Here is a 24,179-nt window from a genome sequence, read left to right on the forward strand (position 1 = left end):
GTATTTGTTCAGCCATGGCCAGGGTTCCGTGCTTACGTGGTACTTGTTCAGCCATGGCCAGGACTCGGGCATCAAAGGATTTGGTCCTTAGGCCTGAATTTTCTGCATACGTTCCTGCCTTTTTGAACTCAATCTAATTGGGATATGTCAGAATTGTTCCTACAGACCTGCTTCTCCTATGTATTAAAATTGATTTGAAATACTGTCACTTACCTATTGGCTGAGAAAACTGAAGATGAGAAAATGGAGCTTCTGACCTTAATTTTCCTTGGAGACAGATTTTTTTTTTTCTCAGTGTGCAGGCCAAGCAGATGAAACAAAATACAATAAATATATTTCCTTTAACATGGATTCCTGCTTCTCCTCAAGAAACAAAGTGGGGCCCTTCTGTAACTAAATCATACTCAAATACAGCATTATCCCAACACCTAGTTGAAGAGAACTAGGATGCTGTTCTTTCCATCGTATTCATCTGTTTCCTTTTCCACTGTAAAAGACTGCTGAAAAGCGCTAATGAGCCATTGCTTCGTCTAACACATTTGTCACATTCTGTTCAAACACCAACACTGCATTCCCCAGATCTCACCCTTCAAATTCTTAGTACTGCAGCTGGAATTAATTAAAAAAAAAATATTTCAACAGTACTTGTAGTATGAATAGTGGATATTTGAACTGCAGCCTACCTAAAACTACAGGAAACTATTCTCTCTTTGGATTTTCAAAGCTCTTCAAAGCGGTCTTTAAAGTGTCATTAAAGACACTTCATGTAGATGAAAATACTGCTCCTTCTTTCCATGAAGAGTGCGAACATACCCACTCAAACTACCCAGCTACTCCTACAGCTGCCTGCATTTTTCAATCATCTCTCATTACTCTTACTATGTCAGCAGACCACTGCTAAGTTTATATTTAGTAACTTAAGTAGCCTATGAAGCAGTAGCATCAAAAGATTTAAAAGAGAGATTTCATGTGCATAGCCAGCAATTTAAACCCATAGAGAGGTAAACCTGTAACTCTAAATGGGCTATACAAAAACTGCAATGACTTTGTGAAGAAAAATTATTCTATATCTGTGATTAAGTGGAGGAAAGGATTTGGCTGGTACTAAAAATGAAAGCAGAGATATCAGCTCCTCTCCTTTAGGAGCACATGCTATTGCAGCTCTTCACATGGCATTATTGATTTTTTTTTTTTGTGACTCTATTTGATCAGACAATTATTCACCAGACCTTACCCTGCACTGAGGATTTTTCAAGACCTGTCATCTCTAGCTAACTGGGTGATGCATTGTGACTCTGAAAAGTGGTACGAAACCAGCAATCAAATTCACCTCTTTGGCAAAACGTAACTCACAAAGATAATTTTCATAAAGTCATGAGAAGCACAAGAAAAAAGAAACAATAGCAGAAACTAATGCTTAGTTTCAGCTCTTGCAAATGACTGCTATCATATGATATATTCAATAATTTACAATTCTATGATAAATACACAAAAGAAGAATCTTCAAAATATTGGGTGCAGAAGGGAAAATCCTTTCGAAACATGTAAATCACAAATCCCGGTAGGTTTTTTTTCCTGGAGCACTGAACTATTTCAGTACCAAAGAGGGACATTAGCTTCAAAGTACTTTGTGAGGGAAAAAAAACACAAACAAAAAACAAATTAAAACAAAAAAAAAAACCACACACCCCCACCAAACGATGGACACTCTAGATCTGGCTGATTTCCTACACACTGACTTTATACGGTGTAAATCCAGCTAATTGGAATTGATTTTCACTGAGATCAAATGAGGCAAAAAAAAAAAAAGTGTTGTTTGTTGCTACTAATTTATTTTAATACAATGGCAAACTCATATAATATTTGATGCTTGTTTCATGAAGAAAATAATGTTTTGTATTTCAAAGAGAACATTTTTATCACCAGTGCATTAGCCGGCTTTACTACCCCAATCCAGCAACGTGTTCCATATAGACAAACCTCTTCAAATGCGTATGGATTTGTGTTTTACTGATCTATTCAGGACGGGTAGAATAAAAATGCCTGAGCTAGCAGTCTTTCTGCCTTGAAATCTCCTTCTGGATATCCACATCAAACATTTTATTGTTTCTTAATAACTGATTTATTATGAAGTAACTGCTACTTCTTTTATTCATAAAAATAAATTTTAAAATGGCTCACATAAAACATCAACCTGCTTAGCTGATATTTTAGCTGTTCATTAAGATTTAGCCAAGCCCTAATATTCTGTATGAATTCCATATACGATGTTCTATTTGTGTTTTCTTGACAAAATGTCTGCTATTTCAAGTTTTTATTATACGTAGTTTAAAAAAGAAACCTGACGTGCAAAATAAGTAAATAGTGAGTCAAGCAGCACAGCATGATGAGAGGCGGTCACAGTGACCCTTCTGCTCAAGTATTACACTGCCGAAATGCCCGAGAATCCACCCAGTCACACTAACCACTGAGATAACTTTCAATGAACCCATTACATATGCATTTTTTTTTTTAATCCCTCTTCTCTGGAAACATATTTAAAGGAGAGATAATGTAGCAGTGCACTTCACAGACTTCTTGAGGGTAGGCGTAGCTCTGTAGAGCACTGTAAATTTTAAAATCTCTTTATAAACATCAATAAGCAGCTTCCAAAATATTCCTTTGAAGTGGACGGGAAAAAAAGACAAAAACATAGACAACAGCTCTTGGCTAGGTCTCCTATCAATGCTAGCAGTGGAAAAAAATTAATAAAGATGTAAGCATGGATAAAACTTCTTCAGAATATTCTAACATTTTAGGCTTCTTTCAAGAGTCATGCCTTCACTTTCAGTTATGTCATATCAAAGTGAAAAATGATAATTTAGTTCAATAAATCCCAAGTTTTTTCTCTCATCAAAAGCAGAACTCTGTAGTTGCTCACATTAAAGCTGAATTCCAAGAACAACATAACTGGTGAGAGCTGAATCATAAACATCCTCCCCAAATTAACTTGGAGGAGGATTCTGGACAAAAAGAGTAATTTTGGAAAGTTAGTAAGTTTTCCAGTAGAGATGTGATACTCACCACCTGGATTGCTGATTAATATGTTTTTACTTTGCAATTTCCTATAGAGGTCAACAAGCTTCCTAGATGATATGCAAGTCTTGTTAATACTGTTTGGAAGAAAAGTCAGTGACCACTCTTCACGCCCAGAGGCTCCCAAGGCAGAATGGAAGAAATAAAGGCAAAAGGAGGCATACCCACCAATGTGGCACCAGTTACAGGCTCAGATGCCCAGCCATCAGAGGGGGATTTGACCCCATCACTACAGAAACTACAACGTGTAACTTCTTAACCCATAAATGTGGAACGGAAAATGCAAAAATGTAGAAACAAAATCCACCAGCAGGGTTGATACAGATATAAATCCACAGGATTTAGGGGACAGAGTAAAATTTTCCATCAGAAGCAGGCAAAGAGGACATTTTCATCAACTTTTCTCTTGGTAAAAACATCATTAGCTCCTGGTGATGGTATGGAGGTGAAAGTGAGCTGTGGTGTGTGCAAGACTGAGAAGCCACGACAGCAGTGGGAAAGGACAGTTTGCAGTCCCATTGCTATTGACACCTTTGATCTGCTCCAGTGAAACGCTAGACACCGTTGAAAGCGCACTCTGTACACTCCCCTGATTCACTGGCATAGAAGAATAGAAACTAGAACTGAAGTGCCTGAGAAGTACACGGGAGCTGTTGCTCAGATGAGGACACCCAACGCAACAAACCATTGTTAATCTTAAGAATCATCTGGAACCAGGCCAGAGGGAAAAAAGAAAAGCTCTTTTGTTTTTCCTTCTGTACCTGCTGTGTTTAACCACACAGCGTTTTGTAGTCATCATCTCCTTGCACAGCACAAAGCCTGGAGAAAGCTGCACTTCCCTGGCTGCAGGAGAAATGAAGGACGCTGACTCCATCCACCTGCTCGTTAGCTCTTTCTCGACATGCACTGCTGAGAGCACCCTTTTCCCAGCCACCATAACAAGTTATTTCTGTTAGCACATCGCTCCAGTTTCCTTCTGTGAACACTATTCCAGAACACCCTGCAATGTCCCTAGATTTTGGGATGATTCAAAATGAGAATGGGACAGTAGACTTTGGGACTCAAGCAAAAAAGGAAACGGCTCTAATCATGCTTCTCACTGAAGAACGACGGTGTGCAGGGTAGGATGCACATGGGTCAGGGCAATCCCAAGCACAAATACAGGCTGGGCGGAGAATGGATCGAGAGCAGCCCTGAGAAGAAGGACTTGGGGGTATTGGTTGATCAGAAGCTCAAGCCCAGCAATGTGGGGTGGCAGCCCAGAAAGCCAACAGTGTCCTGGGCTGCATCAAAGCAGCGTGACCAGCAGGTCGAGGAAGGGGATGCTCCCCCTCTACTCTGCTCTCGTGAGACCCCACCTGCAGTACTGCGTCCAGCTCTGGGGCCCCCAACACAAGAAGGACATGGACCTGTTGGAGCGAGTCCAGAGGAGGCCACGAAGGTGATCAGAGGGCTGGAGCACCTCTCCTATGAAGACAGGCTGAGAGGGTTGGGGTTGTTCAGCCTGGAGAAGAGAAGGCTCCGGGGAGACCTTATAGCAGCCTTCAGTACCTGAAGAGGGCCTACAAGAAAGCTGGAGGGGGACTTTTTACAAGGGCATGTGGTGATAGGACAAGGGTAATGGCTTTAAACTGAAAGAGGGTAGATTTAGATTAGATATAAGAAAGAAATTCTTCACTATGAGGGTGGTGAGGCACTGGAACAGGTTGCCCAGAGAAGTTGTGGATGCCCCATCCCTGGAAGTGTTCAAGACCAGGTTGGATGGGGCTTTGAGCAACCTGGTCTAGTGGAAGGTGTCCCTGCCCATGGCAGGGGGGTTGGAACTAGATGATCTTTAAGGTTCCTTCCAACCCAAACCGTTCTATGGTTCTATGATAAGATACATACAGTGCAACACTCAAAAACTGCACTAGCGATTGTGGTAAGTGCTGCAGTCAAACATATAAAAATATCAGCTGTTTTTTCATGCTTTATTAACTATGCATTATGAAATACTCGTTCAGGATATAATTGCATACTGGGTTTTTTTCCCACAGTATTCCTGCGTCTGTCGCCATACAGGATGAAAGAACTCTAGCTATTCAGGACTGGCATTTACAGCTCATTTACAGAGCAGCTGGAGAGCCAAGTTCCCCGATATCCCTGTCCCAATGTCCTAACCTATGCACTCCCGCACCGGTCTCTGCCCCCTCCCGGCTGTTCCCTTCCCCAGTGGCCAGGGCACTCGGCAGGCACAGCACTGGGCGCACAGAAGAGACAACCTCCTTGTCTTCTGTCCTGTTGCCCAGCGCCACAGGAACAAGCAAGGCTTGGGAAGGTGCTGCCCAGCCCTTGTATTCTGGAGACTTGTAAACCGAAAACACAGAGAGTTTAGCCACCACACCAACAAATATCTATTCAAAGGCTGAGAAGTCAGTTTAACTTGGTTCTCTATGTCAAGAAAACTGTCAAACCTCCTGTCTTCAAAGTCCTTTTTCAGAGAACAGAAGGTTCATGGGGTTTTCAACAAAATTTTTGCAGCGTAAGACTTAAACATAAAATCCAATGACTTTTCCAGCCATCCCACCCTTGTGAAAGCTATGACCATTTTTACTGGAATTAATATTCAAAAAGCATTCATCAGTTAAGTTTGGTAATATTCTAAACCACTGAAAACAGTGGTCATCTTATAGGACATGTTGAACAATCTTGGTTTTCTTATACAGCAAAATTTTAAAAAAAGAAAATGGGCACGATGATCCACAGACTGGAATAGGGCCTCTAGAACAGGCACTTCTTTGTAAGCTCAGATTTTTTCAGCACATAAAGTAGAGATGCTCTATGTGAGCTAGTCTGAACCTGCTCATGATGTGGTACTCAAATATATACTACAGTTACTGCCCTAAGTTATGCATATCAATTAAAGGTAAGAAATTAGAACCTAGATGTAAGTGCTTGATGTGCTGGTCCGATGCAACATGTCAACTTAGGGAAGTAAATTCAGATTTTGAGACGATGGGCCACAAAGCCATGCAAGCATCACAAAAATATATAACACACTGAGTAATCTTTTTTTTTTTTAAAAAAAAAAAAAAAAAAAAATCACAGACTGTGAGCATCTTTCTTTGGTCTTCTAACATAAGAATAAGACAATTCTCCATGGAGTTAAAGGTGGGAAAAACTGAAAAAGAAAGTGTATTTTTACAATGCACATGAACAAACTATGAACTCATTGTTTACGGGAACCTCCGAAGTAAACAGCTTAACAAAACCAAAAAGGGAACTCTAACTAAGGGTAATTTTCATATCAGCATAAATGTAACGATACAAGTATCTTATGTAATGATATTAAACCACATATTTCAAAGCTTAAAAGATTGTCTTATTAGGCTCAAGGACCTCTTAGATCAAGATGAGGCACCTAAGGAAGATAGATTATCCTATAATTGCTATTCTAGAGTTCTTGCTCCTTCCTTTGAGCCACGCTGTGTTTTTCAGCGGTGAGGACAGAATACTGAATTAAATGGACTTTAGACTTTCTACAACAGCAGCGAGTGCCAACATTCCAGCTCCCAAGAATGCACGTGAACTACCACTGAATTCACAGACAGCTTCACATGCCCACATACAGCCACTTCACCAGAAAAGTTTAACTCAGTAATGCGTAAAATTATCTGAGTTATATTGAACATGGCATCTTATAAAAAGTAAAATCTACAGTTCTGGAAATTGTACGAAGAACTGTTCTTCGTGCTTACACTAAGGAAGGAACTACAGCAGTCTGCACACCAGCAGACAACTTAACTTGTGCTACTCACAAGGTTTTTTTATTTAGTATAAAACAATTAAACCACTTTTCAACACAAATGAAACGTCAAAGTATACTTGAGAAGGAGCTATTTTTTGCATTGAGATTGTTTTATTTTGATTAATTTTTCCACCTAAAAAATGCATGTCAAACGTAATTATGTTTTCCTCAAGGCAGCCAGGTAGTAGACCCATTCTGAAAACTGCAGAAACTCAGATTTCTAGAGAAAGGCAAATAATAAATGATGTAACTGCTTATGACTTATGACCACTTGTGTCTATTTATACAAAGATAGAGGATAAGATATTTCTAAAAAGAACGTGGAAACAAGTTTCCCAGTAATAATGAACACAGAAGAAAGCCAAGCATTAGGGCAAAATGAGCGTTTTATGTCTACTGTTTCTTAAAGAATGCAACAGTGTGACCACAACATGACACTACATAAGCATGTAACAAGCACGTGCCAAAACATCGGTGCATGGCTTCTGAACAGGGCATCTGTGACAATCGTCCTCAAAGTGGCATATGAATCACTGCAATTATCAGCACTTCTAGTAAAATATCCAGATTGCTGTACAAATGAACTTTCAGACAGTTTCTTTGCATGGCACAAGACCACACTAAAGAGCAAACAAGCTTTCTTTCCGTAAGTGCTACCCTACTAGCAGAGAAAAGAAAGCTTCATCAACAGCAATAAATCATTGCTGTAGGTTCTACTGCAGGATCTGCGGCACTCATGCTGTTTTTGAGCCAGGCACCTTGGCTATCTTCTTTTGAGTGATACTATCCGCTTGAGTGATTCCTAGTACAGTAAGAGCCTCTCAGCTCAATCTCTAGGGTTACTTTAATGTAAGTAAAGACAGAAAGTGAACATTAAGAAGCAAAACACACAGAATATTCTAAAGTATGTAATTTCCAAATTTTGGACTGTGGCATTGTAATAGTCAAACCTGGCGGTTATACACGTACACAGATTATTTGGATAAAACAAGAATCTCTTAATGGAGGAGAAACACACTTGTCTTTTGAGAAGATAGAGGATAAGATATTTTTAGCATCTTTTCCAAACAAGTTTCAAGTAAACCGTGAGAAGTCACAGTCAACATTATACTGTTGGGACAAGCAGCGTGATTTAGTTAACCAATGCAACTAGTTAATTCCTTCAATTTTATCTTTTCTAGTGATGTTATCTTGAGCTTATTTGGAATTTTGGCTTTTTTATTATATTTTTTTACTCAGGCTCTTGTCTCAAATACATAATATATATTTTATATGTATACATATATATAAAAATGTACATATAATAGAGATTGTTTACTTTTTTTGCAAACAATTAACACAGCAGATACCATTTATGTCCTACCAGCATTTTATTTCACGTTTCCTAAAAAATCTCTCCTAGCGATTTTACATACAAGCCAAACAAAAAGGTACAATTTTTTACACTGTCCAACAGTATGTTCAAGATTGTCTTGAAAAAGGCAATTTAATTGGAATTGATGCATTTCTTTCCATTTACTCAGGTCTTCAGAATGAGATACTGTGGCTAATGACTGACAGCCAAACACTTTTAAGGCAACCCTCTCCCCAAATCCTGCCTGCCAGAGTTTACTCTGAACAGAGGACTAAGTAACAAGAGGTAGCTACAATCAATGACCCTACCGAAAAATGTCACGGGCAAGTTTTTGAGATACTGGAACACTTAGCAACTCCCCAAGGAAAAAAAACCAAAAGTGGATGCTGTAAGTAGTCCACAGAAGAATCTTGTCAGAGCAAAATCTAACTGATTTTGCATTCATTCAAAGTTAGTTTTTTGAATAAATACCACAAAAAGGAAGACATATTAAGTCTATTTCTTATATGGACACTGTCTGGAAAACGATATAGAGTTATCCGCTCATTTCTACCATTCAAACACATCGCTGCTGGAGCTTTCGTAACAGTATTGTTATACAGTGACAAAAATAACGACTGTTCTCAGCAATGTGGGTTGGTAACTCATTGGGTGGTATCTGCAGTCTTCTACTTTGCAGTTTCACATTTGATATTATCACTGGTATTGAAGGATCAGTGAACTTCCTTCATCGTGACTAGCACTGAGACCTACTGCTTTAAATTTGACATTACATACTGTGCATAAGGCAGCATGGTAATTGCTGTGCCAATTTGATGACTCAAAACTGTGCCCGGAACAGCACAACCTCTATATGTTTTCAAGGTCTTAAAACATCTCTGAGCCAGCACTATGAATGTAATACTGCTTTAAAGAGAAAAGAGAGTCAAGAGATACTAATATAAATAATCTTTTTGTAATGAGTTATTGTCTCAACAGAGCTCACAAGACATTATAATTTCAAGTGCTATCACTGCTCTTACAGTTTTCAAGAGGACTCTCTAGATTTTTGAGGGCAAATCATTAGACAGTCTCAAGTTTAATGAATCTATGAGAAAAGAGACTGGCTTAGCCTGACTTACTTTTCAGTTCTGTTGCTGATAGCCAAAAATCCTTCCTGGCCTTCCACTCAAAATGAGAGCATTTCTTTTAATTTTAATCTCAGAGCCTTCTCCCTGATGTTTTACACAAGATTGTCAACTAACAGCACCATTGTATTACCACCATCTTCCTTGTTTTCCTCCCTTCCTTCACTTCCCCCCCCCCCACTCAGCTGACTCATGTTCCCAGCAGGGTAACGGACTCCTCAGAATGACATACTGTCTTTTCTGACTGCACAACATCCACATTTTATTCAGGCCTGAGTTGAGCTGTTGAGTGCTTTCACAGTAACAGCCACAACTTACATGCTTTTAAAAAAAATCTTTTACATTTCATTTTATTTGGAAGTTTGCTTGAAATGTCGAAATTCTCTTACCTAATGTTTCCTTTTGTAGTTCACGGCACCTGCTTTGTAGCTCGTTCCCTTGCTGAAGTGAAGTTTGAAGCTGTTGACTTTTCAGCTCAACTGTGTCGGCCACCAGCGTCAGGTGTTTCACCTTTTCTTGGAGGCATTCATTCTCCCTCTGGGATTTTGCTAATCTTTGATTCAATTTGGGTATTTCTGAGGAGGAAAGAAAAAAAAATATAGACTGTGGTCAAATTTATCTTCTTCACTAAGAAGTATTACACCTGATTTACAACCTCAGGACTTCAGCATTCTGTAACCCTAGTTTGGGTATGGGTCAGTGTAAGCCACGTACATTAGCAACACTTCTGCTGAGAATGTAGAGGGCCAAAAGAAGTGCCTTGTGCAATATCTCTTTACGCAGATAACTTGTATTTAGTCAAACACATATTATTGACAAATAATACAAATTTTATTCTAAAGCAATAATACGTATTTCCTCTAAGATCTCAAAATCAAATTAAAATACAGAGGCTGGGACAGAGTTAATACAGGCTGGGACAGAGTTAATTTTCTTCCTGTAGCTGGTATAGTGCTGTGTTTTGGATTTAGTATGAGAATAATGTTGATAACACACTGATGTTTTAGTTGTTGCCAAGTAGTGTTTACACTAGTCAAGGACTTTTAAGCTTCCCATGCTCGGCCAGGTGCACAAGAAGCTGAGAGGGAGCATAGCCAGGACAGTTGACCCAACTGGCCAATGGGGTATTCCATACCATATGACGTCATGCTCAGTATATAAAGCTGGGGGAAGAAGAAGGAAGAGGGGGACATTCAGACTGATGGCGTTTGTCTTCCCAAGTAACCGTTACATGTGATGGAGCCCTGCGCTCCTGGGGATAGCGGAACACCTGCCTGCCCATGGGAAGTAGCGAATGAACTCCTTGTTTTGCTTTGCTTGCGTGCACAGCTTTTGCTTTCCCTATTAAACTGTCTTTATCTCAACTCACGAGTCTTCTCACTTCTACCTTTCCCATTCTCTCCCCCACCCACCAGGGGGGAGTGAGCAAACAGCTGTATGGGGCTTACTTGCTGGTTGGGGTTAAACCACGACACTCATTTTGAAATTAATTTGAGAAGATATCAAGGGAGTTAGCTTCTGCTAAAGCTCAGTTTGAAACTTTTGGTTCAGAAGATGCTTGGGCTTGTGTAGTACATTTTCTCACTCTTTAGGTGATTACTGCTGTTAAATTAATCACAAAGCGCATCTTCATTATATAAAAGATAGGCTTTGTCACTATCTTTTATCAGCTCTTCAACATGGAAGAGCAGCAGTCCCAAGGAAGTTTCCCAGGTAGTTTTTACTGCAAGGTAAATAAGTAAATCATGGGTGAGGTACAGTGGGTCTCCTACATTTTCATATTTTTTTCTGAGTTCAGTTATCCTTGATGAGTGCATTTGAACATTTCCAAAAATAGTTGCAATTCTTTTCTATGCCTTCTCCAACTACATCCTTAAGTGTTCAGTTGTCCAAAGAACTTATATCACTTTTATTTACATTAAAAATGACAATGTTCAAGTTAGATGAACTCTAATTCTATTGTCAAGTCACCTATCACATATGTTTTATATGCTGCCCACGTGCAAATTTTAAATTCTTTCTGTGGTGCAAATATTTTCATTACCTACAATCTTTCCCAACTATTCCACACTTAAATCAATTTATTGTTAGACTAAATGATGTAAATACCAAAAGATTTTGAGTTCTTATTCTTCTTTCTACTTGCCATTAATTAACCAAGGCTAAATAATATACATATACAAGGGTTTTTATAAGCTGTTTTCAAACTAACCAAGCAAACCGGTCTAGGCATAAAGAGTAGCACCTCATGTAACATTTTTCTTCTCAAAATCTGAATGGAAAACAAGTTCTAAAAATATTGTTGCAAAAACAGTAAGGTAAAATAAACGAAAAATTACTATATATTAATGTTACCATATGTTAATAATGAACAACTCATAAAACGGAACATAAAAGCTTTTGAATGGCACTCACAGGCCAAAAAAAAAAAATATTATGCATGACTAAATTGCTTTGATTTAGAAAGCTAGATTTAAGGATGTATATAATATTCACATTGTGGCACTGTTCTCAAGGGGATATTGTTGAATGCAGTCGGGGATACATAGTGTGTATAATGGTATGTATAATTATTAAAAGAACCTGAAAGGCTGCACTTCCGCTTCAATATTCTATATATTTGCAGTATTACAACAAATAAAACAAGAGATAATCCAGAAAAGAAGCCTTAAAATGTTATAACTCTCTTTGAACCTGAAGATGTTTGCAGAAATGCATGCTCATATTCCCTTTATTAGTAATAAGTAGGCAGAGAATGAGCACAGGAAGAGAGGAATCTTTAGGGACATACAATACTTTCTGTGCTCAGTCTAATTAGGAGATGAAGTCATGAATCAAAATGTGTGATATTGACACTGACATTTAAATTAATTGTTCTTACAAAAACGGAATACTAAAGAGTGATTTTCCAGTCACGCTCATCTTCAGCAGGCAAGAGCCCTCCCTTCTGGGCTTTCTGCTGCCTGGGCTCAGGACGCCCTGAACTCTCTGTTCGGACCCAGGCGCTGTCTCAGTGGGATGCGTGCCTACTTGCTCGTGCGGCACAGCTGCCCCACTTATTTCTTCCCAGTCTGAACAAAGCAATCATTGAAAACATTAAAAATTACTTCTAATTTCACAGGAAGCACAGGCTACTGGGGAGCTATTATTTAAAATGAAGCTACATATTTTCTGAGATACTCTGCGCACACAGGTTTCACTTAAGCTGTGAATTTGCACTGAAGTTCACATGGCTTCACCAGCAGAGTGATTTGGGAGATGCACATCGCCCTCCATGCCGTTATACTCCTTCTCACAAGGACAGAAAGCGTGACGTCAACTCACCTACTTCTTCGCTACCTTATAACCCTAATAAAACTAACCTCCAGAGCAAATAGTGGCTCATCAACTCATACACACAGAGCACAAAAAAAACTATGAGGAAAGGAATATGTATATGAAAATTATGTCCAAAGACCACTAAAGTTGCAAAAGTCAACACAGGGGCTGTTTGGATGCTCTGGATGGTACAGTCTGTAATTACACTACTGCACACTTTTTTCAGCAAAACTAATCTCTTAACTGAGGCAGAGAAAAAATTGTATTCAAGAATAAATCCGAGTTTTCAAGTATGACCGCCAGCCTGAGGGCTGGGCACGACCTTCATGAACAAGCCATCGGTTGTGACTTGCTCCCAGCTTCTCTTTTCCTGAAGGCTGCCCTTGTCTGAGCAGGAAGCAGGCTGTGGGCCAAGCGAATTATTCTCAGCCCATGGGCTGCTCCATGCCCCTTTCAATCCCAAAGACCCCTCAGATAAAGACAGCTATATTAGAGTATTACTTGTTCTTATTCAGAAATGGAAGGAGGGAGTACTTGCTACATGTTGGGTGCAGGTTGGCTCGTATGCAGTGGCTCACGCATTCAAGGCAACCGCACGTATACACCAGTAGGTTGCTCAAGGGAAGAGGTGCAGCCTGCCCAGGGGATGAGGAGGCAGCACTGCAGGACCCTCAAGCAGCTCCACAAAAGGATACTATACCATTGCCATATAGTATCGTGTTGGTATGTGAGCATCTGTGAAAAACTGGCAATAGGAGACACACGGCAAATTAAAATATCTCCAAGTCTTTGTGTTGCAATCATATCCATATACTCATGGAGTATATGGGATCATATGATCACAAATATATTATTTATGTTTCAAATCATGGTACGTATTTATATTACTTCCATTTCAGTCTGACGTGGCTAACTGAACAATTGGTCCAAGCACACTAATCCAATAGGAACTGGACTGAGTTCAACTCAGTTCACATGGTGCCACAGCAGTAGATAGGGTCTTCTAATACTTTGGATCTGGACAAGTTAATGTCAGAATTAGAAATTATCTAATTAATTTTACCTTCTAATTTACTGCATTACACTCAACTACCAAAAAATATTTTACCTTGCCCAAAATTATTGCAAGATGATTTACCTGTCAAAGCTTCTTTGCTAACAGTTTTTATTTGTAAAAAAATCTCTTCTTTCATGGCAGCCCAGTTCTCTAGGTTACTGGAGATGACTTCTTTAATACTGTCTAGTTCACTTCTAATAAAAGGAAACAGTGAGACGGCCTTGCTCAGAGTTGAGCAATGGTGTTCCAATGTATTTCTGCAAGACAGAAAAATAATACCAGACATACATTTTTTAAATGACAAAATACTATTAGTAAACTTGGGAACTAAAGTAAACTTGATAACTACTTTTCTGTTATATGATGTTCTATACTATACTGGGTTACAATAATTTAGTGTATGAAATATACTGCATATTTAATATATTTATAATAAGTTTCTCCCTTCTAAATGTTGATTTAGAACTTATATGTATAAACGAAGAAAATTGTACAGACAATTGTACAATCACTTTTTATTGAGAAATCAGAGTAATCATGTTTAAATGACTGTATGTCGAAGCTTATGTTGACTCTTTATAAACAATATATGTAATAAATACTGTATTTCCAATGCATTACAAGCAAGTGGTACACACTTGCTTTTAGGTGTTAATTAATACTTTTAAATTTGTGAAGAACTTACCCTGTTGCTAATAACATCAGCAATCAACCGTGATATTTTCCAGTTACATCTGCTAACACTATAGCATCTCACTATATTCTGGAAAAGCAATAAACACTCTTCTCACTCACAGTATTGTCCCTGCCTGCACCTGCATCTCCACTGAATCCTCTCAACTGACTGTTGAAAGCGTGTACATGTTCACAGGAGGCACAACATCAGCGTTTCTTTTTGGGTTCTTACCTGAGCACTTGTGATTGTTTATAGGCAGTTTCCTTTTCCTCTTGGAAATACCGCAAATCTTCCTTCACATTTTTTATTTCATCTTCCTTGTTTTTAAGTTCCACTATTAGGTTTTTTATTCTATAGATGTAAATAAAATAATCAGAAAATATTATTTGCACTACTAACCAACCTCTAACTTTTGTTTCAGCTTTAAATTAAAAACATGCTGAAAGTCTTTTCAGAGATGATAATCACATATTTCAGATTGAGGTATCAGATCTCCAAATGGAGAGAATTTAATCTTCTGGCTATTGTATGAGCCACTTCAGCAACTCTTTCAAAGTAATACTCATAATACATTTGTAAAATAATGTGGAAATTTATATGTCCAATATAAGCTCATATGCAATGCTATATAAATATCTTAAGAATCCAGTGTTCATTCACAGATGCAACACAGAACTCACTCATCCCCCAAAAAACATATGCCATTATGAAAATCTCAGCTTAAAGTTTAACTTGGGTACCCAGCTTAGGGGCTACTACACCTAAAAGGTAAGTACCCTGTCCCAGCAGGGTGATGCAGGGTACCACAAAGAGCTGTGTAGGTTCTACACACGACTGCAAGGACGTGCAGGAAAGGGTAATGGAGAGCTCACCTAAGCTGAAAAAGAAATTGTCTAAAGTCAACTAACAGCAAATACTAAATATTTGGTTACTGTTACCGTATTTTTTTTTTTCATTCGGGTTGTTTATCTATTTCTTAATTTCAGACATTTGCAAAAATTAATCCCAATTAGTCACTCTCGTTTCCCTTTGCCCTGAGTTTCACACTCATGTTCATGAAACTGTACTTCTGCAGTGCTGAATTAATTAATGGTGCTCAGCAAATAACAATAAAAAATACACATGTAAAATATATTCCTGTCCATTATTTTTATACCAACTGGAATTTAGGCCTCTGTAGCTTGACAATGGCATTTTAAAGAGCTAAAGAGAAACTTTTCACAAAAAAATGTTTCCACCAGATGTCACCTCTATGTACTCAGGCAATGACATTAGCATCAAAATGATCAAAAATGTCAAGGTAGTAAGATTATTTTCCCACATTTTTCTTAAGGAAGACTTAAGGAGATGGCAGGAAGTTCTGGACTAGAGCTAGGTTTCCACATTCACAGCTTGACCCACAATATGCCAGAGAGAACATGCATTTATTTTCTTTACTTCCCGCCTTTCTTTTGAGAAAAAAAAAAAAACACACCCAACAGATTTGGGGCTCAGGACATTGTTGACCACCAGACAGAGCGGGAAGGCTGTGATTTGGTGGCTCTACCTGACAAATCCTGGCTGGGTGTCAGGCTCCTGCCAAAGCCTCAGCTCCCCTCGGGTTCCCCTCCCTCTCCTAACGCCCCTCGGGACGCCTGCAAGCAATCATCTTACAGAAGAGGATCGAAGGAGACACTGTCACAACACCCTCTGTAAGTATTTGCCTTGAATAGATTGAAAAGTCTTTTCGTGCTTCCTTCTCCTAGGTATGGAGTGTGCTTCATCACAACAGCACGTAATGGCTTTTTAAATTACAGTGCAGGTGACAACTTTCAGCATTTTACTTCAATTCTGACACCAAAAAAGATCCTAAATCTGGGATTGGGAAAGAAAAGCTTACTGTTATCAGGACTCACAAATACATTGTGTACCCTCCCTCCTATTAAAAATGCAAATTAACATTTGTCACATCTGTGCTTCAATTATGCTTATTTAAATGAAATTATGACATTGCAGAAGTAGAATGTCTGTGCCGGAGGAAAAGTGATCAGAGACAGATGATACATGCTCGTGGTCATGTACAAGAATATTCAACTCAAGACGCATAACTATAAAGTAGGGAAAAGACATTCTTTCACCGCTGCGGACTAACAGCTTGTTTCACAGCCAGACAGTGCTGCTTAACCAGCCCCCGCCTCAGCCACACAGCAGCATCACCCAGCTGGGGAGACAGGGCTGGGGCTTCGCTCTGTCTCCACAGTGCTTCCCACCCAGAAAAAGGGGGAACGAAACCAGACACCTCATCAGATGAGGCTGATCCGGCGGGGCTTTCCCCATTTATGGGATTTCCCGCTCTCACAGCCCCACTCTTGCAGTTGGCAGCCAGACTGCCTGCTCCACAGCCGGCTTAGCCCATTCCCCCACACCAGGTATAGCGGAGACTGCGGCCCGGCACGATTCCTGCAGTCACCTGGAAGCATGCAGAGATGCTGAACAATCTTCTCATTTTAATCACTTCAAGTTTTGTACGTGTATTTTGAAAAAAACAGTCCCATGATGAGACACAGGAGAACCCACCAGTATTTCTTTTCCCACCATCACCAGCTCACAGGAGAGGAAGAGGAGGGTGGGAAGCACAGGGAGCTCTCCATCACTGCACAGCTGAGCACAGTTGCACGTGCTGGTCTCCTGCCTGCTTAGGATACGGCCCACCTTCGTGCTGGACTCTAAGCCACAACAGACACAGCCACCCAGTCCAAAGAAGCAGACGGCGGACCTGCGAGTTTTTCTTTGCCTCTAAAATTTACCTTTTGAACTTCTTCATTACAGCAGTGCTTCTGACCTGTTTATTTTTCAAGCACAGCTATCACAGTGTAAATAAATACCTTTTAAACGTTGTTCTTTCAACAACTCGGGACTTATTCCCATAATTGTAATTAAATGAATGGAACCGTACAGGATAACAGACAGTTGAATCCATTTCCCTTCCTGTGTTACATGCGCAGAAAGAATACTACACAGCACATGACCACCAATTTACAGTACAACTTTTTTCTTTTCTGTTAGCTGTAGGGAACCTTTCTAATATATTCTTCTATCCCCGAAAGTACAACTACAATGATATGCAACTGTTAAAAACAGTCCCTTTGTAAGCTTTCAACACTTATTGTTAGCCTACTGCAAGCAGAGTAAATATATTTGTCTACTGGTGACTCATTGTCACGAGTAAATAAATAATATATTTGCATCGACAAATATTTTACAAAATCAAAGGATGGCAGAAGCGTTACATCAGCCTTTGCTTCCATTTTAAAAGCAAAAGAAAATGAGAATGATTTTTAGTAAAAAAAAAAGAAAAAATTTAGCCATCATATTAATGTGCATTAGTTACTGTTACCAGATAGATCATCTGTAACACATTTGCACCAAAATGCAAATTTTAAAAAAAATATTAGTCCTGATAAAGAAACTGGCATCTGTAGAGCTCTGCCAAAACGAAAACTGAACATCTGGTAGTTAAAAAGCAAGTTGTTTGGGCTCAACTGTGATCACTGGAAAAAAAAAGATAAAAGTTATAAAAAAATTGAAGAAATTTCTGGCATTACCTTGCTAGGAAAATTTACCCATACCTACCTGTAAATTTTTTGGGAGGTGGACGGCAGGAGGGGAGAGAATAAAGTCTGATTGCACTTGGGAGCAGAATCAGATTGGTGTCACTGATTAATGAGGAAATGACCATCCCCTTAACAGTCACATAAATTCAATGCTACTTTTGCAGATGATATATTCTGTTAACTATACCTTGAGCAAAAAAAAGCAGTGATTATCATTGAACAATAGCAAATCAAAACTTTGGGATCCATGGAAAACTGGATGCTCATTTTCTATTCTTACTCATTCCAGAACGGGCAGTATTTGAAGATCTTTTTGTTTAAAAAGGAAACTTGCAAATAAGTACAGACACATTTTCTTACTCTTTCCATTCCAGAGATCTGCTATAATGAGGTTAGCACAGAATTGCAGCCTCAGACTGCAAAGGGACATTAGCAGTATGTTCTGGTCATTCGCACACAAAAGAACAGGTGGAGAAGGCAAGACAGTTGCACTCCGTCTACTATCATCGCCATAAGAAGGAAGAAAAATAAACATGTTATTTTGGTGATATTTAGCACAAAGGAAAAAGTTAAATGGATCATTAAATGCTGGCATGAAGAGAGAATTGTGAGAACATAGTGATCTCGTCCTCTGTCCTATAGTTCACATGAACTGTGAAAATTAACATCCTATCTTTGTAGCTGGCATACTTTCTTAGTGAATACCAGAGGAAGCCTGCCCAGAGCGGGAGTTGAATTATAACATGTTAACTACTAGTGCTGACAACTAAAAGAATAGCATGAGAAAATAAAGAAGTAGTTGCAAGGGATTCTTGCCAGCAAACAAATATACTCATTGTCCTAAAAGTAATGACAAGAGCAATTATCATGGTTGTTCGAATTTAAGACCTTGCGTTTCACAGAAGATCTGAAGAAATAACCCTATCTTTACAGACTACGTGGTACACAGCTCCTTTACGAGTCTTGGTAGGACCCATTTACGCTTGAATGAGCAACTGCATCCCCAGTTGCCTGGAGTCAGCAGGGACAGTATGCACAGAGGAGGCTGGAACATACTGTCAATTAAAAAAGTGTCACTACAGTATTTTCAGCTCCATGAAACTCTAGGACCTGCTCAGAGCCCCTAGTTGCTCATTTTTATTTCAGCATGTTGCATTCCTTCCAACAGACAAGTCAGTTTGCATCCCTTTGAAGAAGCTGAGTATTCATTCATAAATTGGGATAGAATATGTATAAAATTGCACAGTCTGAAACTCACTGCACATATCATCCACAAACTTCTTCATAATTGTCTTTTTTTATATTCTGTTCAGCACAGACTATTCAAGTTAAGACAAGACTATTTAATAGTTTTCATGTGCCACTACAGAATCATTCACCTGTTGATTGCAGGTTACCATACGGCCCAATTTGACAGCAAATGAAAATTATCTCTGACAACCAATCAAGAGGCTTTTTGTGAAAGTCTCTATCAAGTCTCATGTAGGCTGACAGTCATTTCAAAACTTGCATTAATTGTTATCTTTCTTTATTATCTCAGCAGAAATATAAAATGTATTGTGAAGACAGCTTGGATAATTTTTGCTCCAGCAAAGGTAAATCTCTGGAACAGGTCTGGAAAACAATGATAGAAAGATGACTGCCTTGTCACAACCACTTCAAAATTTATTTTTGAAGAAACCCAAGATTTAATTTCCCGGAGCTACCAATCCACCTTCTACAGTAATTACAATTTACACAATCTCAGTCATAGCAGTCATACTCAGTACTGTCAGAGCACTGCAACTCAGGAATAACTTCTTAGAAGTCAGTGGAGTTACACTGATTCAGTTTAAAAAAATGAGATTACAGTTATGAGTAATTTGATAATTGCATAAAAAAAAGAAATGACGCCAAGGCAAATTTATAGGTGACTTTTTACTTATATTACAAATTTGCACCAGCAAATTCAAACAGAAGTTTCCCAAGGTGTATGTTTGAGTATACTTCCCAAGCAGAAATCATCTTGGTTTCTAGATTTGCAGGTACAGTAGAGACCATATATTATATGAAGTAAGACAATACATTGTGTTTCCCTAACATAATACAAATATATGTCATTTTATGTGTTTTTTTCAAAATGTTTCAAAAACATCATTTTTTTCCAAACTAGACAAGTGTCTTGCTGATTAAGCCAACTCTGTTACATACATTATTACATCTTTGAATGGAAGTGGAAACTAAATTTTCCCCCTGAATTCTAAAACAGTCACAATCCGAGTAAACCCATCTTTTCACTGCTTCTTTCTTGCCAAACATGAAATCTCTTTTTCTGTATTTTCCCTCTGATGAGAGGCTCCCTGACCTCCAAATCCACCGAGCCCAGTGATCTAGATTAGCAAGCGACCTTCATCCATCCCATACTCACCTCTTCCCTTTACTAGAGAAGCCTTCAGAACACAGCCATGTCAAAAGAGCTTACCCCAGATTTTTCTCTGGGTAGCCACCTTCCCATTTTGCAGTCTTAAAAGGAGAGTCAAGTGCAAGAGGAAGTCAAAAACAGAAGAGACAATAGGTGTCTCAGTATTCAAGGATTAGCCTGTGTTCTCTCTCTGGTCCCATCCAAGTTTCATTGCTCTGAGGCCATAGAGAACTCCAGAACATAACACCTTGTCCTGTATGCACATGCACACAATACATTAACCTTCTTCAGTAAATAACCACAAAGCTTTTGAATCTCATTTCTAAAGATAAATGCAGATAAAGCAGAACCCCTGTGGATTTCAGCGAGACATTCTGTCTGAGTATGGACTGAATGAAACTGTTTAAGGCTTTGCAGTTATGCCCAGAATAATTATACAGCTGCGGGTTAAGCTTACAAATCTCACCTTAAATTATAAAGTGGAGGTAAACGGAGGCATGAAAAATTGCTTTATTAAAAACTTCTTGATGGGTCATTAAAAACTTTCTTGCTTTTAACCAGTGGTCACAAAATGGATAGTAATTCACTATACCCAAGCAATTGAAAGTTTTAACTTGAGCTTATAGTGTGAACAAATAAATGACCACCCATTAGAGGAAAGGGAAAAAACCTAAACAAATGTGCATCAAACCATTTTCTTACATCTACCATGCAATACAGGATATTAAACACAAATTCAATTCTCTGACAATTTATGAATATCATAACCAGGTTACAGTAAAATAATACATAAGCATGACTTTGATCTCTCATATGCAGTTGTGCCGTCCACAATGAGTTAAGTTATACAACGACCTGTTGATCTCTTTCCCTAGTAAATGGGTAAATATGGCCTTTGCCATTGTACGTGATGCTGCGCAGGGACTTAGTGTTGGAAGCACGCAAGGGTATAACAGAGAAGTGTAGCATATAAACTGTTCAAACAATAAGCAGAGAAAGAACTGAAATACGTGCCTAACGCAAAAACCTGCACTGAGGGAGATGAACTACTTTTACTTCCCTGAGAAAACTTAGCCATTCATGGCGGCACGTGCGGACTTACGCGGAATCTTTGCTGGAGCTTCCTTGTCAGTAAACACCTCTCAAGGCCATTTTTGCACTATGTGGCACCATTCTCAGATGCCAAAAACTGTGGTAACTTTTTAAATGTAACTTTAAATTTTAATTTTACCTATTAAATATGAAAATATTTTTAATGAAATATACATGAAAAGTATGCATGGGAGCCAAAATGCAGATTTCATGTTGCCTTTTGCATTTTCCACTGACTGCTGTTTCAGCCCCTTCCAGATAAGGAATTTTGTTTCACCAGAAGAAAGTTCATTTTATCAGGAATTTGGGAGAAGGTTGAGCATTATTGCAGAGTTTTGCACCTCATGAATCACTCTTCTGAACTATCTCTGTGAACAAATTTGTCTTGTTTGTTAATAATCAATCTTGGCACTTAATCATATTAATAGAAAAAACCTTGTCAAAACTAGAACAACCACCATTTTAACACATCAAGAGTGGGACTGAGCTATCGCTCGTCAGTAGCAAAAAGCATGTATCCTATTGGGAAGACACTGGCTTCAACATACTTTACATAAGAATCTAACAGCGAGAGATTATTTCCCCAAGGCACTGTGCCGATTGGCTTTCTGAGACTGTGACAAGATTTGTCAGTGGTTTTTTTTTTAAGTAGTGAAGTTCACTGCTGTACAGAGGGTGAACACAGGACCCGGGTCCCACAAACTCTGTTAGGCGTTTTGCTGGCTTTCTGCACAAGCCTGAGCCATATTGAGTCATCATAATGACACCATCAGGGTAAAATATACAGATCAGTTTGCAACTATTAAAAAGAACATATTAACACACTTTGGCATTATACAAAATTCTGCTTTTTCCTGGTTAATAAGTACACCCTGAAATTATCATGTAGCTAATTAGAGAAGTACGTACTGTTATGTTATTTACAAAACAGATTCAATAAAAAAGTTGAAGGTGCTATTTCTTAGTAAACTTCATATCCTGTCTCCAGAAAACTCACGCTTCCAAGTACAAAACCAGCTCTTGTGCACTTCTAAACAATGAAACTTGAGCTACCTAAAAGTAGAATTAAATGCATAAAGAGCCAGAAAAATTCCAGCACTTATGTGCTCTATATTCTCCCTACAATGAAAAACCACTACATTATTTCCCTTTGCTGGGAAATGATGAGTGCGAAACCCAGGGACTCACTGAACCCCATGCCCAGCTGGTATCTCTTGGCAGCTTGTTGTATTTACTTTTCCAAGCAGCTGCTGAAGGAGCACACACCTGAGACTCGCACAGAACATCTGTAGCATGATGAAGAACACTCATTTACTACTTTATGAACTGATTTCTTCTTATGTGTTAGATGATACACCAATATAATTCTGAAAATACATCACAGTGCTGCAGTGGTTATAATGTTTTGTTCATCAGTCATGCTTTCTAAAATAGTCAAAAGATATGCAATCTCCCAAGTTACCTACATATGATGGTATATAATAAGAATAACCGACTGTATGCCCTAAACCACACTCAGAAAAGGAGAGGTTAGTTCTTTACCTCTTCGTTTATTTCATCCAGATTTGGCTCTCAGCGATTTTTTACACCAACTCAATTCTACTTTATCACTAAATATTCTACAGAAATAGTCATATTAAAAAAAGAAAAGAAATCTATTAAAGTGACCTTTTTGCCTTGTGTTCTTTCCCTTCAAAACCTATTTTTAAAATGATGACACAGTTCTTAAAGCATGTACCACTCCCCATTTCCAGTCTTTTCAGTCTCCTAGGACAAGAAACCACACGTCATTTCTACCAAACTGCTGTGTAGGTTGATATCTAAGGGTAGAGCAGTGTGCTGTTATCACTGCCCAGTCACTTTAGTGTTTTATTACAAGTTTAGACTTCACCAAGCCAGTTGCTGTTGCTTTCCTTAGCAATCATGTTGCAAAAAGGAAGATTTATTTTAGGCAAATTCAACAACAAAGCATCTTCCATGGTATTAAGTTTTGCCATTGTGGTAGGAACTAACAAACTCAAGAAAACACACAAAAAAAAAAAGCAAAAATATGGAAAAACACCGTTTCCACAAGTTAAAATGTTAGGTTTACATTATTTTTAAGATTTTATTATTTATGGATAAAATTTTCAACATGTACATGCATGACTCAGGAGCATAAGTCTCATGGTAGTAACCAATAAGTAACCCCTCCTGCTAGATTTGTAAAAAAGTTTTCAGGAATCTATTTACAAGGGATCTTTGAGAGAGGACTTGGTAAGTGGTATCTATACACCTCTTCACATGTCTAAACATCATAAAAGTTTTTTTCTCCTTGTCACGCTCATGATATTCAGCACTACTATACTTTAAAAAGCATCTTTAGTATTTAAATCTATTTTACATTTCTTATATTGGATGTTGCGAGAATTATCAAAATTCGCACCACAAATACAGCATCACATACAGTGTCACAAATATCAAGAGACACTGCCAGAGAAAACCTGTTAATGAGCTCAGCAATAGGGACTCCAGGAATCCGGGGGGTCCCACACAGAGACATGGCTAAATCCAATCATACTTGTATCTCCAATGCATTAGAGAAGTAAGCCCCCAATGAAAGTGCCTGTTACTAACATGTTTAAATAGGTAACAGACCAAAAACGGTTAGTCAAACAACACACCAGTCTTTCAGCTTAACTAACCATGAATCATTGCTC

General features: G+C 38.6%; 1 protein-coding gene across 1 annotated transcript in view; it reads right to left on the bottom strand.

Annotated features, from left to right (window-relative positions):
• The window catches only part of LEKR1 (leucine, glutamate and lysine rich 1), a 65,543-nt gene that overhangs the window by 26,593 nt on the left and 14,771 nt on the right, over window positions 1-24,179 (bottom strand). Inside the window, exons 4-6 of the mRNA XM_075157500.1 lie at window positions 14,626-14,745; window positions 13,800-13,975; window positions 9,733-9,918 (exon numbers count right to left, since the gene is read on the bottom strand). Of these exons, the coding sequence (XP_075013601.1) occupies window positions 9,733-9,918; window positions 13,800-13,975; window positions 14,626-14,745 (482 nt within the window). The remainder of the gene's footprint in view (window positions 1-9,732; window positions 9,919-13,799; window positions 13,976-14,625; window positions 14,746-24,179) is intronic.

Source organism: Calonectris borealis, chromosome 9, assembly GCF_964195595.1.
Source record: "Calonectris borealis chromosome 9, bCalBor7.hap1.2, whole genome shotgun sequence".
NCBI classification, from domain to species: domain Eukaryota; kingdom Metazoa; phylum Chordata; class Aves; order Procellariiformes; family Procellariidae; genus Calonectris; species Calonectris borealis.